This window comes from Candoia aspera, chromosome 7 (assembly GCF_035149785.1).
Source record: "Candoia aspera isolate rCanAsp1 chromosome 7, rCanAsp1.hap2, whole genome shotgun sequence".
In the NCBI taxonomy this organism is placed as follows: domain Eukaryota; kingdom Metazoa; phylum Chordata; class Lepidosauria; order Squamata; family Boidae; genus Candoia; species Candoia aspera.
Window position 1 is genome coordinate 2,163,639 of NC_086159.1, and position 16,986 is coordinate 2,180,624.

Sequence of the window (16,986 nt, forward strand, 5' to 3'; positions counted from 1 at the left end):
GTTTATTTATTGGTGCCACAGCCAAGAGAAAGGTTAAATCTGTCCCACAGAGTAGTTGCAGACTTGGACTGAACCAAACTAGAGGCCCTGGGCCACCATGGAAAGAAGAAGCCACCAATCCAGGTCAGTCCCATTGGCCTCCTGAGGAACTCCTGCAGTCCATTAATGTGAAATTTTGCACAGGTAGTTGAACTGAAGGGAACAATTTTCATCAGCCCACTGCAGCGTACCTAGAAAAAGAGAGAGAGGGGCTGTCAAACTTTCCTAATTGTTCCTTCCTACTTTCTCCCCAAATGGTGCTGACCTAGAGAGATGGAAAAGGCAGCATTTACACACTTGAAATATGAAAAAGAAAATCACTTCAAATGAACCTTTGTTCAAGGAGTATGCATTCTGCTTTTGTGCAAAGCCCAAACCAGAATTGAAGTGGGCTGCAATATTTATTCAATTTTCTTAGAAAAGGGGTCTGTGTGTCACATCTCTCCCTCTGTAGTTGGTTTTAAGAAGAAGCTAAAGACTTATTCTACATTCAAGCCTTCATCCCATAGGAATTCATGTTTAGTGTTGTTATCTTGGTATTTCTGCATTTGAAGTTACGCACTGATGTGTTTTGGGAGCATGTTTCACCAAGGGCGTTTTTTATTTTTGTGGTGAACAAGCGGCACAGGCTGAACTGACTGGGAGTTGGGGGTTATAAATATGACTGAAAAGTTGGAGAAGTTCACTAGGGCCCACTACAATGAGGGCTTCCATCTCAACCTGCCTGCTACAGGATACAGCCCACCCACCCGCCCGCAACATCAGGCAGAAGGGTTCTTCTGAGCATGGAGAATTTCCACTTGTCTACATCTGCAGGACCTTCCCAATCCATTCAGTGCCAGCACGAAGGATTCCTTCTGAAAGTTGGCTTTTCCCTGAAGGGTTGCCATGCCATGCCATGCCCTCCGCCACCCAGCTCTCCTTTCCCATCCCAACCCAATTAGGAAATCCTGGAATGAAAAACACAGAGAAACACATCTGGACAAAATACACAGACACCTTAGCAAAACGCAAAAAGTGTTTGCAGAGGACGCAAGAAGCTTCTCTTTTTATTTATTAGTGAAGGGGAAAAAAGCTCCTTTTTCCTTGAATTTGCATGTCATCCTTGCGCAGGGGCCTTGCTAATCTTCTCTGTATCGCTCCAATTTTAATAAATGTGCTGCTGAAGCGAGCACAAGAGCGCCCTTTTCCTGGAGTAGAAGAAGCTCGTGATGGCAGTTATTGTGTGTACAATGCATTTGGGACCCTCAGGTGGTGAGGACAAAGTGGGGGGAAAGCAGGTTGGCCTTACTGCCCCCTGGAACGTGGGGGTTTGGCCAACTTCAGGCTCCATTTTGGGAAGAGAATATTCCAAAGCATGTTGTCACTGCACAGGAACTAACAGGCTTTGAGAAATGAGGCAGACAGCTAAGCACGCTTTCACTACGCACCTTCCCAGATTCACTCTAGAGATGAGCAGAACTGGGTCAGCCTCCAGATACCTCCAAGAGAAGGAGAAATTCTCCCAGTCTTTTTCTCAACTTTGGGACTCCCCCTTAGCTCTGAGAATTCCCCTGCTACTGAAAACGGAGTTTCCTCTAGAGATCGTCCTTGGGGCTTAGCTGAGATGGGAGAAGATGATGTCATGAAGAACTGACACCAACTCTTAGCTACTTTGTCTCTAAAGAAGGCAAGGCCCCTGCCTTCCATCCAGGAGGAAATGGTTGGATTTTTCTCCTCTTTGGAGAAAGCAAATTCTCTTTCATCCAGCTGAGTGAGAGTGCATGAGAAAAGCATGAAAAAGGTTTCTCTGTCTGGGACTTCCGATGGGGACATGGTGGACTGAACAGCTGTGCCTGCGGGCTCAGCGGGCAGAACCGACAACACAGCAGTTTTTTGGGGCTCAGGCAGGTTTTTCCTGAAGCCCAGGAGTGTTTTTTCCTGAAAAAAGAAAACACCTGGAATCACCCCATCTGTCCTCCAGACAGCTGCTTGCAGCTGGAAGATCACAAACAGCGTTCGCGCTAGACTGGTAAGAGCAACTGGGAGGCTGGGATGTCGCCATTTCCAAGCTGTGCTTGGATTGAGAGTAAATAATTGTCTCAACTTCTGGTGGGAACATGGCAGTCTGAACAGCTGTGCTCACAGGCTCCATGAGCAGAACTGACAATGTGGCAACTTTGGGCTCAGGCAGGTTTTTCCTGAATCTTCGAGCATTTTTCTGGAGAAAGGAAAACTCTCGGAATTACCCCATCTGTCCTCAGGAAGGCTGCTTTCAGCCAGAAAATTACAAACAGTGTTTGTGATCGTCTGGTATGAGCAACCAGGTGGCTGGGGCATCATCATTTCCAAGCTGCACTGTAGCCTCAAAGGGACATTAAGACCAGCCACCCCATTTCTAAATCACCCAATTTATATTTCTTTTAAGTATGTGTACCCTAAGAGAGGCTTTCTACAGCAAGGAGAAACCCATTCTCTTGGTGCTTATCGTTATTTTTGTGATTAATTTCTTTTAAAAATATTCTTTCTAAGTCTTGGATTTTGCTTTCCATCCAAATATTAAGGTAGGTTGAGAGTACATAACTGTCTCCCTGTTATTATTTTTGCACTAAATTTGAAGATTTTAGTATTTTCCTACACATTGAATCTGCTGTTTTGAACTTTCAGCTTTCTGCTGCTACTTTCCCTGGGGAACTGCCTGTTATCATACTTTCACATCTCCGAATTTTTCTATTATCTCCCACTTTCGCTAGTTAAGTACTTAGGGGGTGCCATAATCTACTGCATGAGACATGGAGGATTTCAAGCAGACTTTCTTGGATTTCCATCAAGACTTTAAACAAATTCTATTTGATTCTTGTCAAGTTATTATGCAAGATATTCAGGACATTGTGGAAAACACTGTGGAAAACATGATTCTAAAATGTGCCATCTGGTTGGGGATATTGTGGAAGAAATTGAAGAGCTTAACAACAATAGAAATGTTTCTTCTAATAGTGAGATCAAGGCTTCTGTTGAAATGCTAGATGAAGATCGGATGGTTGAGTTGAAGAAATTAAAGGGACAGATCGAGTTGCAAGTCATAAGAGAAATTGATTTTCTGATGGAATGTTATGGAAAAGAAGGGGAATGTATGGCAGGCTTTCTATTGAGAAGTTGGAGTTTTTAAGGGGGGCAGTTGGGCTGTTTGATTTCTTTATGAAAATAGCTCTGTGTGTATTGTGGGGGTATGTAAATGCTCTGGTTTATTTTGAAGTGGGGTAAGGGTTTAAGAATACTTATTTGGATTGCTTTTAGGGCTTGTATGACCTCATTCAACTTTAATGATTTGGATTAAGATTAAGAAGGTATAATAATTAAATGCTTGGTTTTAGGCTTAATATGATTAAGATTATTATAATTGTATTATTAATTATAATGGCAGACAATTTATCTGCTTTTTAGTTTGATCTTTTTTTATAGCAGCAGAAATGTATAGAATAGTAGTAGGAAGGAAATAAATAAATGTTATCTTTGGGGGGTGAGTTGATTAGGAGGTATATACAGTGTGTCTGTGTGTGTATATATATATATTCTTTTAAAATAAGGGGGAGGAGCAATTGTATTTAGTGATTTTTATACTGTACTGATGGAATGATGTACAGAAATAATGTGATTTTGGTTTAATATAGAGTAAGGGATTGATTATGGAAGATTGCTATATATCCTTGATGTTAAAAGTTGGAAGTCACCTCTTTATGTAATTTTTTAAAAAGTTTTTCTCTTGTGTTTTCATACATTTTAGTTTTCTCTTTTTCCTTTTTGTAGGGTTTTTTTTTTTGCTTTTTTGTAGTTTTTATCTTTGTCTTAAGTTTAATAAAATTCTTATTTAAAAAGAGAGTAAATAATTGTCTCCCTATTATTATTTTTGTACTAAATTTGAAGATATTAGCATTTTCCTACACGTTGAATTGGCTGGTTTGAACTTTCAGTTTTCTGCTTCTACTTTCCCTGGGGAACGGTCTGCATATGTCACTTTCACTTGTGTAAACACATTCTGGAATTCTTTCATATCTTTGACTTTCGCTGGTTAATCTCCTGGGGGGTGCCATAATCTACTGCTTGAGACATGGAGGATTTCAAGCAGACTTTCTCTGACTTTCACCGAGATTTTAAATGGATTCTTTCTGATTCCTACCAAGTTCTTATGCAAGGCACTCAGTACATTGTGGAAAACATGAGGTCTAAAATGTGTCACCTGGTCGGGGATGAAACTGAGGAATTTAACAGCGACAGAAATGTCTCTTCTAAGAGTGAGATCGGGACTTCTCTTGAAATGCTGGATGAAGATCGGATAGTAGAGTTGGAGAAATTTAAGGGAGAGATCGAGTTGCAAGCCATAAGTGAAATTGATCTTCTGATGGAACGCCATGGAAAAGAAGGGGTCATTGTGTATGGGAGGTCTCCTGAAGAGAAGTCAGAGTTTTTGAGGGGGACAGTTGGGCTGTTCGATTTTTTAAAGAAAAAAGCTCTGTGCGCATTGTGGGGATATGAAAACGTTCTGGTTTATTTTGAAGTGGGCTAAGGGTTTAAGAATATTTATCTGGATTGCTTTTAGGGCTCATCTGATTTCATTTATCTTTAACATTGTATTAAGATTATTAAGGTATAATTAAAAATAATAAATGTCTGGTTTTGGGTTTAATATGATTAAGATTATTAAAATTGTTGTCTTATCAAGTACAATGGCAGACAATTTATATGTTTTTTAGTTTGATCTTTATTATAGTAGACAGGAACATATAGAATAGTAGTAGGAAGGAAATAATTAAATAAATTTTATCTTTGGGGGGAAGTTGATGAGGAGGTTTATATTTTTTTCTTTTCTCTTAATATAAGGAGAGGGAGCAACTGTATTTAGTGCTTTTTATAATGTGCCAGTGAAATGATTTATAGAAATAATGTGATTTTGATTTAATATAGAGTAAGGGATTGATTATGGAAAATTGCTGTATATCGTTGCTGTTAAAAGTCGGAAGTCACCTCTTTTTGTCATTTTGAAAAATTTTCTCTTGTGTTTCTACACTTTTTTAGTTTTTTCTTTTCCTTTCCTTTGTAGTTTTTTGTTTTCCTGTAGCTTTATCTTTCTTGAAACTTAATAAAATTCTTATTAAAAGAAGAAAGAAAAAAGTTTCTGTGTGTGGCTCTGGGGCACCACTTAGTTCGGATCGTGCGTAGCTCAGACTCCCCCCCCCAAAAAAGATCAAGCACCATTCCTTCCTTAACTTGGCCTTCTCTAGACCAACCCACTCCAAATGTTTGGGAACTGCTGCAACCCCTTATATCTTTGCCAACGGGACCAGAAATTGGCGAGGAATCCTGGGAGGGCTTGTGGCAGCACATCTGGAAGAGCCAAGCTCTCCCAAAGGCCTGATCCTTCACTTCTTGGGAAGGTTTCCTCACCTGAAACGTACTCCATCGTGACACAATCTTCCTTCCTACCAGCATCGTTCGGTTCTGTCGCTTTCCAGTTTGTGTAGTGCATTGCAGCCATATCTACCCATCGCCAGCGTTTGCGCTGTAGAGAAAACAGTGGTTGAGAGGAAGCAGGGCTAGTCCACTGCTTGCCTTCCGGCCCTCAGCATTAGGGAGCGACCTGGAAGCCTGTGGTCTCAAAATCAGTGTTCGTGTTCAAGGTCAAGGTCAAGGTCAAGCTCATGATTAGCAACCAAGTGGATGTTGTCTTCCTCCCTCCCTCCCTCCCTTTTTAATATTATTGAAGTAAACAATTAATCACCAGAACAGAATAGGGGGGGAGGGGAGAGCCGCAGAAACCAAATGAAAATACCTTTGTTCTCTGAGAGATAAAAATCTTAATTATCCATATTCAGTATTCCTTAATCATTGTTTTAACTCAATAAAGACAAAAACAAGAGTAAAGCAATGCTTGACTGAAGGATTTTTTTTTTTATTATTTATTTTGCTGCTGTGTTTGCAGCCAATGTTGTTCCTGCATTTTTAAATCCAATTCATTATTTTCAAAAAATCCTCCTAAATAAAAATCGGTAATTTTCCTAGGGAAAAAAACAGAACGTTGCTATCTTTCCTAGTAAATCGGGCCAACAACCCACAGAAAAACCGAAGTTTAATCATTTTCTTTTTGTTGCTGTGTTTTTTAAAAGTTGGGGGGGGGGTGAACAATAAAACCACCATACAGTAGAATGAAAGGCCAGTTCCTAGCAATTGTTCCAGTTGCCTGGAATGTTTCCAACCCAGGGGGGACGCTGCAGCCAGGGAGGGTAAGGATATGGTGGACCAGCACCCTACGGGGGAAGAGGAGGCCCTACATGGCAAGGGGGCACTCTGGACCTCACCCCCCCCCCACCCCTTTCTGTACCCCTGCCACAAAGTCTTCCAGGAGCAGATCCCTGTCTCAGGACTCTCCCGGGCTCTGAAGTCCTCAGCAGAGCCTGTTGCATTTCATGTTAAGATTTTATTTATTTATTTGTTTGCTTGTTTATTTTTCACATTTCTATTACCGCCCATCTCCCCCCAAAAGGGGGACTCTGGACGGTTTACAATAAAATTCTCCTTAAAACCTCAACATCATAAAATCACCGAATCAACACCTAAAATAATAAATAAATATTTGTTTATTTATTAAATGTTTATTTATTTATCTATTATTTTTATTATTTATTATTTAATTGTTATTTAATTGTTAAATAAATATTAAATATTATTTATTAAATTTAAAAATGGCTAAGAGTTCCTTCAAGCCAGTTTGGTGTAGTGCTTAAGGCACCAGGCTAGTAACCCAGAGGCTGTGAGTTCAAGCCCCACCTTGGTCACGAAGCCAGCTGGGTGATTCTGGGCCATTCCCTCTCTCTCAGCCCTAGGAAGGAGGCAATGGCAAACTACTTCTGAAAAACCTTGCCAAGAAAACTGCAGGGACTTGTCCAGGCAGTCACAATTGAATGGATTAAAAAAAAAAGTTCCTTTGATTTCACCTAAGTCAAAAAAGTCAAGACAGTACATGCAAGGATACATTCAAACCTTGCCCTCCCTTTTTTTTACACGAATCTTCATGCAATGCATGTAAAAAAGATTAGATTCTATTAATTTCCTTCAGGGATCAGCATAAGCACATCAAAAGGGGCAGGGCTTTGCTTGTCCAGTCTTGGCCGACATCTTGACTTATTTGACCTCCCATGTGGTTGGCCCTTAGTGGATGTACTTCATTCTTCAGATATCTGTTAGTGTTCCTGATGGGTAAGGTGCCATAAGTTTAAGAAGTAATTACTGAAATTATCTCAGCTGAAACCAAATTAGGACTGGTGATCAATTTTTAGAAGCATATACACAGATATGATAACTTCTTTGTCAATCGTGAAACCTCTAATCCGATAAAGCAGTCTTTCTCAACTTCGGGCAGTTTAAGATGGGTGGACTTCAACTCCCAGAATTCCCCAGCCAGCCGGCTGGGGAATTCTGGGAATTGAAGTCCACCCATCTTAAACTGCCCGAGGTTGAGAACAGAGGTAGAGCTACCAGATCTGGGTTGCCAAACCCCCCATGGAAACCCCTACTCTGCACTGCCATCTAGTGTTTGCCTGCAGTTTAGCAACCCAGATACGTAGCCTCATCAACATCAGCAACAAAAACAAAGCTTCATTCAAAACTATCTTGCCGGCTGGCCTTTGCAACTTCCTAGCAGCACATACCTCCTGTGCCTCCAAGGTTGTCATCTCCAGAACCCCTTTATCCACCCAAACATAGCTTCAGCTGACCCAGTTTCTTGTGTAACAGGCGTGCTGAAACTACAGGCACCATAATGTCCTCCTTTTCCATCTGGTCATCCTTAAAAAATGTCCACGTATAACGTTTTAAAAAGGAGTCCCAGGTCCCATACTAGGAATATGGGAAAGTCTTGGAAGGGTTGACATCCTCCTGTAGTCCACCATTATCCACGACCCCTTTTCACCAAGATAGCTATAAACCCAGGTTTACAAAGACCTCTGCCATCTGTGATGTGCTTTCCAACACTGGGGCAAATTTGCGCTGTGCAGCAGCTGCTCCCTGCCTTTTTGAGATCCATTTGCCATAGCCCCAGGATGCCCTACAGGCAGCTGAGCCCTTTCATCACTGCCACCATCCTGGACACTGCCAGTTGTGAGTCTCTACTTACCCTCACACTTCTGGTGCTGTACATTCCGATCCAAATGGGACGGCTGATGTTAAATCTTAGACGAAGCCAGATGGCCAGACTTCGCATCTCAGCAGGAGTGAGGATGGAGGCAAGATGGCTGTGGACATCGTGGGTGTGGCAATATGCCTGCAGGAGACCAAGAACAAGGAGGGGGTTTTACCTTGAAGAACTGGTGGGGGACTATTCACCTCTCCTCTGGCTTTGCACTGGCCATATTTGCTGTGAGAGAGAGAGAGATCTTCCTTCCTGGGATGCAGTCTTAACAGCTCAATAATGGCATGACGTTTGGGCTACACAACTGTTCATCATCGCCCACAGGCTGTGCTGGCCACAGCTATCCCAACATCCAGAGCAGCATTTCTCAACCTCAGCCACTTTAAGATGGGTGGACTTCAACTCCCAGAGTTCCCCAGCCAGCCATGTAGAATTAAGACTGATCAATGGTGAATACCTGCTTAGAGAAATACATGTTTGTTTCCAATATGTGGCTTAAGCACATCTACTCATGCATTGTCATGACAAAGGAATGAATAAGAATGTAAAAATATGACCAATTTTATCTGTTTTTATGGTAAAAAAATTGTGAGCATTAGTGAAGGATTCAAAATAGAAAGAAGTTTTGAATGCTGAGCGACAGCACTGAGCAAGACAAGAATGTGTAACATCCTCTTGGTTGCTAATATATTTATTCCTTGTAGTTGGGAGTTGAAGGCCGCTCATCTCAAAGTGGACAAGGTTGAGAAACCTGGTCCTAGATCTTCTGCAGCTTCTCCCTGTCTCACAAGGTTCTCACTCAGCCTTCCGTTGAAATTCAGATTCAGGACCAGCCAAAGGAAAAACCTTTCTACACCATGTTAAAGTGGGGAATTTGCATCCAGCAGCTGAGATAACAGCAGCCAGCTGAGGGTGTTTGGGAAGGGGACAGGACATATTTGCGGAGATGCGGACTCTCAACAGTCATGAATGTAGATGACTGTTTAGCCACCAGCTGAACCTTGGGCTGTAGGACCGAAGCATTGGCTCCTGGGAAGCCGCAATGCAAAGAGGTCAGTGGGAGGATCCAAGATGCATTTGACTGGCCATTGCATGACACCTAAGCTGGACTTGGTGGGCCTCAGGGTAGAGTACAGTCAAAAAAGCCAAGACGGTGGCCATAGCAATGCAATCACAGCTCCACTTGTTTTTTTATGTATGTCACACACACCACACACAGAAAGAAAAAGAACTTTGATTGTGGCCACCATCTTGACTTTTCTGACCACCCCCTGCAGACATCCCTGGTGGATCTCAGGACTGGCTCAGCCTCAGGGTTTTTACCTCTTTCCGTGGGACAGGTAAACCAAAGCCACCTGTCACTGGCTGATTGGACAGAAAGGAAGGGAGCTTAGGGCTTGGCCCTCCAACAGTTCAGTTATCATCGCTTATTTATTTTTATTTATTTATTAGATTTATATTACTGCCCCTCTCCCCCATGCTTACCTCTGCATGATGCCAAGATACAACTTCATCATGGAATCCATAGCAATAACGCCTATACTTCAACCAGCCTTCAGGACACCACTGCATAAACACTGCAAAGAATAGAAGCTGGAAGTTCAAGCTGCCCAATTAAAGGTGGATGGAACGTCCTGAAAGGCCCCAAGATCATAGAGGACATACAGTTAGTCCTTGCTTAACTACCACAATTGGGACCAGAATTTTGGTTGCTAAGTGAAATGGTCATTATGCGAATCCAACCTGATTTTACGACCTTTTTTGCAGCAGTCATTAAGCAAATCACCAGAAGCATTAAGCGAAACACATGGTCCTTAAGCGAATCACACAGTCCCCCATTGATTTTGCTTGCCAGAAGCTGGTCGGGAAGGTCAAAAATGGCAATCACGTGACCACAGGATGCTGCAATGGTCATAAATGCGAACTGGTTGCCAAGCGCCCAAATTGTGATCACTTGACCGCAGGGACACTGCAACAGTCATAAGTGTGGGGACCAGTCATAAGTAGTTTTTTTCAGCACCGTCATAAGTCCGAACCATCACTAAACGAATGGTTATTAAGTGAGGACTACCTGTACAGTCCTTGAGGTAAAGGGGAAGAAGCAGAAGGGCAGTGGGCAGGGACCTCAAGGAACAAGTTGGAAGGGTGGACAGAGCAGACACTAACAGCAATGGAAACCATAGTGAGTGGTGTCTCTGGGGTGGGGGGGTCAAAAAGGGCAAGATGTCAGGTGCTGCAATGCAAGCCCTATGCCTTTTGTGCACGCATCCCTACAAGGAATAGAGTTTACATCACCACACCCCATCTACCCTCTTGCCTTCATTTACTTAACTTTATTAATGTATGGTCAAAAACCAAAAAAATTGATTTCAGTATGGTGCACAAAGGGAAGCAGGTTGCAGGGGGAGATTAGCGGGAGCATTCCAATGTATCTGTAGAGAATTAAAATAGAATGGAACAAAAAAATAAAAAGAGTGTGTGTGTGTTTGCACGTGTGTGCGTGTGTGTGAATGAGACACATTTGTAAGACTGCCCATCTCCAAATTTCTCTGGGTGGCTTACAAATTAAAAAAGGAGGAAATATCTTGATATCATGGGGGGGGAGATGGGCGGTGGCTAAATTTAATAATAATAAGTAAAGATGACTGTCACCCAGAGGGAACAATAATGCAACTCCCAACCAGCCTAGGCTTAGATCTGGGGGAAGAGAGTGGTTTTCAAGGTTCCTTTGAAACAATAATGGCATTCTTCCCATCTTCAGGCACACCGGCAGCCTTCATCACTGGATAGGAAAGCTACGTTCATTTCTCCACTTACACCATCTACGGCTGCAGCTTGCCTTTTTCAATATTGTCGCAGCATTTATGACTTCCTTTGCATCTTTTTCTTGGGTAATAACATTTACAAAATTTGTTTCGTTTCCACTCTTCAATGTACAGTATCTTTATTTTTCCTATACAAATATCTAACATTCTCCTACCATCCTTCCTTCACTTCCCAAATCCTTCCACCAGTTTTATTTTTTGATTCCATTCACACTGCTGGAGGCTTCTTGTTTAGCCCTTTTCATCCACCCCAAAAACAAAAAGTTATTTCCATCAAAAGAGGAATTTATTTCTGCCATTTTTGACCATTCCTAGTTCTTTGACTTCACTGTTTGCAACTATTTTTCTCCATAAACACATTATAAAATATCAGGGTTTTTTTATCTCTTGTATGCATTTTCCCATCCCCTGACTTTTTCATTTCTTCATTCCATGTCCCTTTCCACATTTCCCATTAGCGTAACTCCCCATGCTTCTGTGGAATGCAATTATCAATCAGCTCCCAGCATTTTCATCTCCTTTCTCCCCCTTCCTCTGCAGTAATGTAGTTCCCTCTGCCATATTGCTTCTGTGGCCCCTGCTAACTAACATTAAGTGTGGCCATGACAATCCAAAATAATCGATTTCTTTCAATACTTTTTAAGCTGTTTTAAAGGTTTTTATTTTGAAAAACCTAGGCTCCTTGGTGGACATTTTGAAATGTCTCTCTTCAGGTAGTCCTCACTTAACAACCATTCATTTAATGATGATTAGGACTTACAGCAGTGTTGAAAAAAACAACTTATGACCGGTGCTCACACTTATGACTGTCACAGCATCCCTGCAGTCATGTGATCACCATTTGGGTGCTTGGCAACCGGTTCGCATTTATGACTGTCGCAGCATCCCGTGGTCACATGATTGCCATTTTTGACCTTCCCAGCTGGCTTCTGGCAAGCAAAATCAATGGGGAACTGCATGATTTGCTTAATGGCCCTGTGGTTTGCTTAGCGCCCACTGTGAGTTGCTTACTGACTGCTACAAAAAAAGGTTGTAAAATCCGGTCAGATTCCTTTAATGACTGATTGCTTAACAACCAAAATTCTGGTCCCAATTGTAGTCATTAAGCAAGGACTATCTGTGCTTTGAAATGGCTGCTCTACTAGCCATTTCTCTTCCCTGCAGCTCTGCATCTGAGGGGTGCAAGACCAACATTTCAAAAAATGGTTAGGGGGGAAGTCTTGAAGAACGCAGCTGCAGAAGCTTTGATGCTACCCATGACAGCCCAGGGACCATTTTTTTTCAGGACAAATCCAAATCTCTTTGGTCTCAGACCACTGATTTGTACAGAGCTACAGAACCTTCTGGTATCAGATGATTAGCAAGAGTCCTGAGTGATATTTAATGTCAACATAAATCAAAGAAATAATGTCTGATTAGCAATACAGGTATGAACTTTTATCTGGTATAGGAGATTTGCAACATAAGCATCATTAAAAGAAGCTGATAGAGGACCAAATTCAAACACAATCCAGTCAAATGTTTTAGGAACCAATTAATACCTGTATCTGCTTTATATCATTCCATTAAAAAAAAACACTTGGCCCTGGGATTTTTACCATTTGCTGCACTATCAAAAGTATTTTTCATATCTTCAGTTTCATTGGCTCAGGGATGTTTTATTTATTTATTTATTTTTATTTATTTATTTATTCGATTTCTATAACCGCCCACCTCAGCAAGTGACTCTGAGCAGCTTGTTGGTAAGGTAGGGTCAAAAATGTCAGAATGGTGGTTGCAATGGTGTGACTGAAGCTCCACCATCAACAGCATTGTCACAGCTGCTTCTGCTACCATGTTAACTGATTTGCCATAACTTTATGTAGTTGTTCCCAGGTTCCTAAAGCTTCTTACGTAGTTGAGCTGAAGACCAATTATTCACTTCCTGCTTAGCATGCCTGGCCTCCATAGCATCTTTTATGATTGTCCCAGATTCGGCGTCATACCAGGATAATAACAGATACATATTGGACCATGATCTGGATGGGATACTTCTCCGGATCCCGTGAAGATCTTTTCTATTGCTCGTCGCATCTCCCTTTTTTGGTAGTACATCTCAAGAACTTTCAAATAAGCAACCAGGAAAATGTGGCTTCCTTGAGGGCTGAGGGCCTCCTCACTAACTGAAAAACCAATCCACAGGTCAGGTATCCAACACAACCAGACCTCAACAAAATCTACAGGATGCCCTTTCATTCTTTTCCTGTGCAGTTGTGCATTCAGATATAAGAGCCTGGTCGGTAACTCGCTTTCCATGAAAATGTTACTGCATTTTCAGAAAGCTGCTTGCCTCTCACCAAATTGGATGGCCTTCTATCCCTGCAGAGCCCAGCAGCCAGAACATACCTTGAGAAATGAAGAAGAAAATCAGGAGGGCCAGAAAGGAGCAATGGAAGGATGAGGGGAGTCCCATCTGCACCTCGGGAGTAAACACAAAGATGGAAGAAACTTGGGAGAAGGAAAGGGATGGGCTGTCTTCGTGAAAGAGGGACCCCGTATCTGCTAGATGGGGCCAAGTGTCCCCTGATGCTGGATCTGATTTGAGCAGGGAGCAAACTGCAGAGCCACAAATGTAGGAGCACTCCACAGATGGTCATCACCAGATCTTCTTACGGGACTGGGAAGCTGATAGCCACCACTGTGAATCTTTTGTGAAAAAAGATTCTGACCAGTACTGTTGTCTCTCTGGGTCTTTGTTACTCTTTTTTTCTAGCCTGAAGGGACATCTTGATTTTAGTCCACAATAAAAGCATGATCTGTTCCCTATCTGCTGGTCTATGACCAAATAAAAACTGATTTGATCTGATCTGATCTGCTCCCTAATTGGGTCAAGTTTCTTTGGAATAAAATGCAGAACAGAAATGTTCTGTGTGAATGGGCGTTGCCGCTTCTGCAAGCAACAGAAAAGAAATGGAAAAACAAACAGTAAACTTTACTGTTTACAAAACTAAAATTTGAGGTTAATTATGGAAACCTGATTACTGGGATAAAGAGGAGCTACTAACAGTTAGCTTATAGTGCTCCTATGACTGTTATTTCATTATACGATGTCATGATAAACAGCTTATTTGGATTTTGCATTTCCAAATCAGTAACAATCCAGTTCATTTAATATCATTCAGAATTCGCATTTGCCAGTTGAAAGGGTATATTAAACAGGGCTGCTCAAATATGCATGCATTTATTAAACTGTAGAAAAAAGCACTATTTGGGGAACATTTGTTTACAGAAATAGTGTATAATTTAGGCAAAATTGCAAACAAAAATGCATCTTGGACAAAATACCTACCAAAAGGCATACTTTAGTTCACACTGTTTTACAAAAAGAAGTCTCAATTTGGATGGATTGAACTTGACAGATTCTCAAAAATGAGAAACTAAGAAACCAAAGACCGTATCAGAATGACTTTAGAGGAATGAGCAGAATTCAGATGACTCCGATCCAATTCCGGTCCAAACACCTCCTTTCACGCCTTTATATTGCAAAGAACATCAGGAACACCCTCAAAATTAGCTCACATTTTCTGCATACAGTGTTTCTGGGGATCACCACCACAGAAAAGCTCCCTCCCCAGTGGCACTTCCACTCTCCTATTAGATGTTGGGGTCCCCTTCCCAGTCCTAATCCAGTCCTAATCAGGTATGTCTTAAGGAGGAAAATAGAACCACTCTGAATGTTTTATTTATAAACTTTTAAGCATTATAAAGCAAACACTACAAAATACTATTATCCCCCCCTCCCGCAAAATATCCAATTTTTTACACTGAAGGCCTGCTTATGTCATCTTTCCAAGGGAGGTATATCCAATAATTTTCAAACTGGGTTGGGAAAACGCGGAGCGACCAAGAACCTCTCCAAGTCTTAACCAGGAGCCAAAAATGAATGTGGCTCACCTGCCTGCCCAGCTAGATTTGGATGGGCTTTTTCTGCAGTGAGGGCAGCGTCCCTTCCTTCTGGGCAGGGCACGGCCTGTTCCTGGCCCATTTATAAAAGAACTGGCAAGAAGGGGGTGTGGACATGGGAAGTAGCTGCACCCAAGACGGTCTTTCCAAGGGTCGGCACAAGAGCTTATGGACGCAGGAGAGTGCGCATAAGATGCACCAGGATGTTGGAAGGAAAGAGAGGGAATTTAAATGGAGGGGGGAAGAAAGAGGAATTTAAGGGAGGGGAGAAGAGAGGGGAATTTACATGGAGCAGGTCTGCGAAAAAAATGTGCGTGTTCCTTGGTGTGCGTGTGTGTGTGCATGTGTGTGTGTGTGTAAGAAGGGAATTAATTTTCCTAGAACTCCAAGCTGGCCTTCAGATTCTGTTATCCTAAGAATTAGTCTTCCTCCTTATATCAACAGCGTTGCGTCTGGTCCAACCAAAGGGAAAACAGACACAAATCCGCAGCCAGGCCATGCAGTACCTTCCTTTGGGGCAGCCAAACTCTCACAGAGGGTAGGAGCTGCTCGCGTGTTCCAGAGCCCTCCCGCCCCTTTTACGCCACTTTAGCTGGCATTATTCAACCGTAGTCACCCCCCTTTTAACTCTTGGAAAGAGTATTTCATGGCAAGAACATTTGTATCGGGCACAAAGACTCTTCAACAGAAATGTGTTTTTCCTCTCATTTCCCCTTCTCTTCTCCAGATAGGAACCAGGGCCCAGGGAAGACAAAGCAGTGGGGTCAGAGTTCTTCAGCTGCCCTGCTGCTGCTGCTTCGGACACGTGCTCCGGTGTGGCATTTTGGGCCCTCAGGCTTTTCCCCCAAGCCTTACAGCATGACTGGGATGGGGCAGCTCTACCTGCTGCCGCTATACATGTAGTCTTTGTTTAACGACCACAATTGGGAGCGGAATTTTGGTTGCTGAGTGAAGCAGTGATTAAGTGAATCTGACTCAATTTTACAATCTTTGTTGTGGCGGTTGTTAAGCAAATCACCGCAGGTGTTAAGCAAACCATGTGGTCATTAAGTGAATCACATGGTTTCCCACTGATTTTGCTTGCCAGAAGCCAGACGGGAAGATCGAAAATGGTGATCACATGACCACAGGATTTGCGACGGTCATTAATGTGAACCAGTTGCCAAGCGCCCAAATTGTGATCACATGACCTCAGGGATGCTGCAACAGCTGTGTTTTTTTCCAGCACCGTTGTAAGTCCAGACTGTCACTAAACAAATCGTTGTTAAGCGAGGACTACCTGTATGTGGGGCAGGTAGATGGTTACTTGGCACTCCCAGACCTTGATTTCAGCCCCCTGAGAGAGAATGGCTGGGTCTGCCCAACTCCTAAATCCAGGTTAAGAAAACTCATTGGCTGTGGTCACAGATGACTGTATCTACTGCCCGAACTAATAAACTAGCATGGTTTAACATGAAAACATGGTTCACACAACCTGTGAAGATATTAGTTGAGTTCCTATAATACACTGATACCCCCCCCCCAAACTATCCCCACAACCTTTTTCGCCCAAGCTGGCCCAGATCTCAGCTGTGTAATTTGTGCAATGATGCCGTGGCACAAGGAATGCCGTTGTGGCCTGCACTTGATGCCTATGCACTTGCATAATGATGTCGTGATGCGTGTGACATCACCCCCCCCATCATGAAATCCCAGATATGCTGGACATTTAATGGCTTATTTTATTCTCTCCTACCTTTCGCAATTTCTCTCTCTCTTTTAAAAAGACACTGAAAAAAATTATATTTCCATGCTTCCTAGAGGGCAAAATATAAGGCTTTTCCCCTCTTTTTCTGTAATCCACAAATGAAACTTTTTCGTTCCATACGTCCCTCTGATTTTTTTTTTGCTCATCTGTAATCCAGCTGTATAAACACTTACCTAAATTTTGCTGGGTAAGAAAGCACCTGCTAAATCCACTCACCTTCTCTGGCCTTTCTCTTTCCTCAGAAGGTTCTCATCTCTTCCCTCGGCTGGTCT

At 42.4% G+C, this 16,986-nt stretch overlaps 1 protein-coding gene and 1 non-coding gene across 2 annotated transcripts; both read right to left on the minus strand.

The window, feature by feature from the left end:
* Positions 1 to 6: 6 nt before the first annotated feature.
* LOC134501624 (C-type lection lectoxin-Enh3-like) lies at positions 7 to 8,316 on the minus strand. Its single transcript, XM_063309516.1, has 3 exons — positions 8,186 to 8,316; positions 5,461 to 5,575; positions 7 to 230 (listed from the first exon to the last, which is right to left on the minus strand). Exons 1-3 carry the CDS (start codon positions 8,270 to 8,272, stop codon positions 163 to 165), a joined length of 270 nt encoding a protein of 89 aa, XP_063165586.1. The 5' UTR covers positions 8,273 to 8,316; the 3' UTR covers positions 7 to 162.
* On the minus strand, positions 1,108 to 1,214 carry LOC134501691 (U6 spliceosomal RNA). The gene has a single exon (XR_010068377.1). It is a non-coding gene; the product is annotated as a U6 spliceosomal RNA (small nuclear RNA).
* Positions 8,317 to 16,986: the final 8,670 nt, after the last annotated feature.

What these genes read in the sequence shown, in the direction of transcription:
- LOC134501624 (XM_063309516.1), bottom strand. Translation starts at nt 8,272, where the DNA reads ATGCGAAGTCTGGCCATCTGGCTTCGTCTAAGATTTAACATCAGCCGT. An exon ending in ACAGCACCAGAAGTGTGAGG is followed by an intron (nt 5,576 to 8,185) that starts GTAAGTAGAGAC and finishes TTTTCTCTACAG; the next exon opens with CGCAAACGCTGGCGATGGGT. An exon ending in CACGATGGAGTACGTTTCAG is followed by an intron (nt 231 to 5,460) that starts GTGAGGAAACCT and finishes CTCTTTTTCTAG; the next exon opens with GTACGCTGCAGTGGGCTGAT.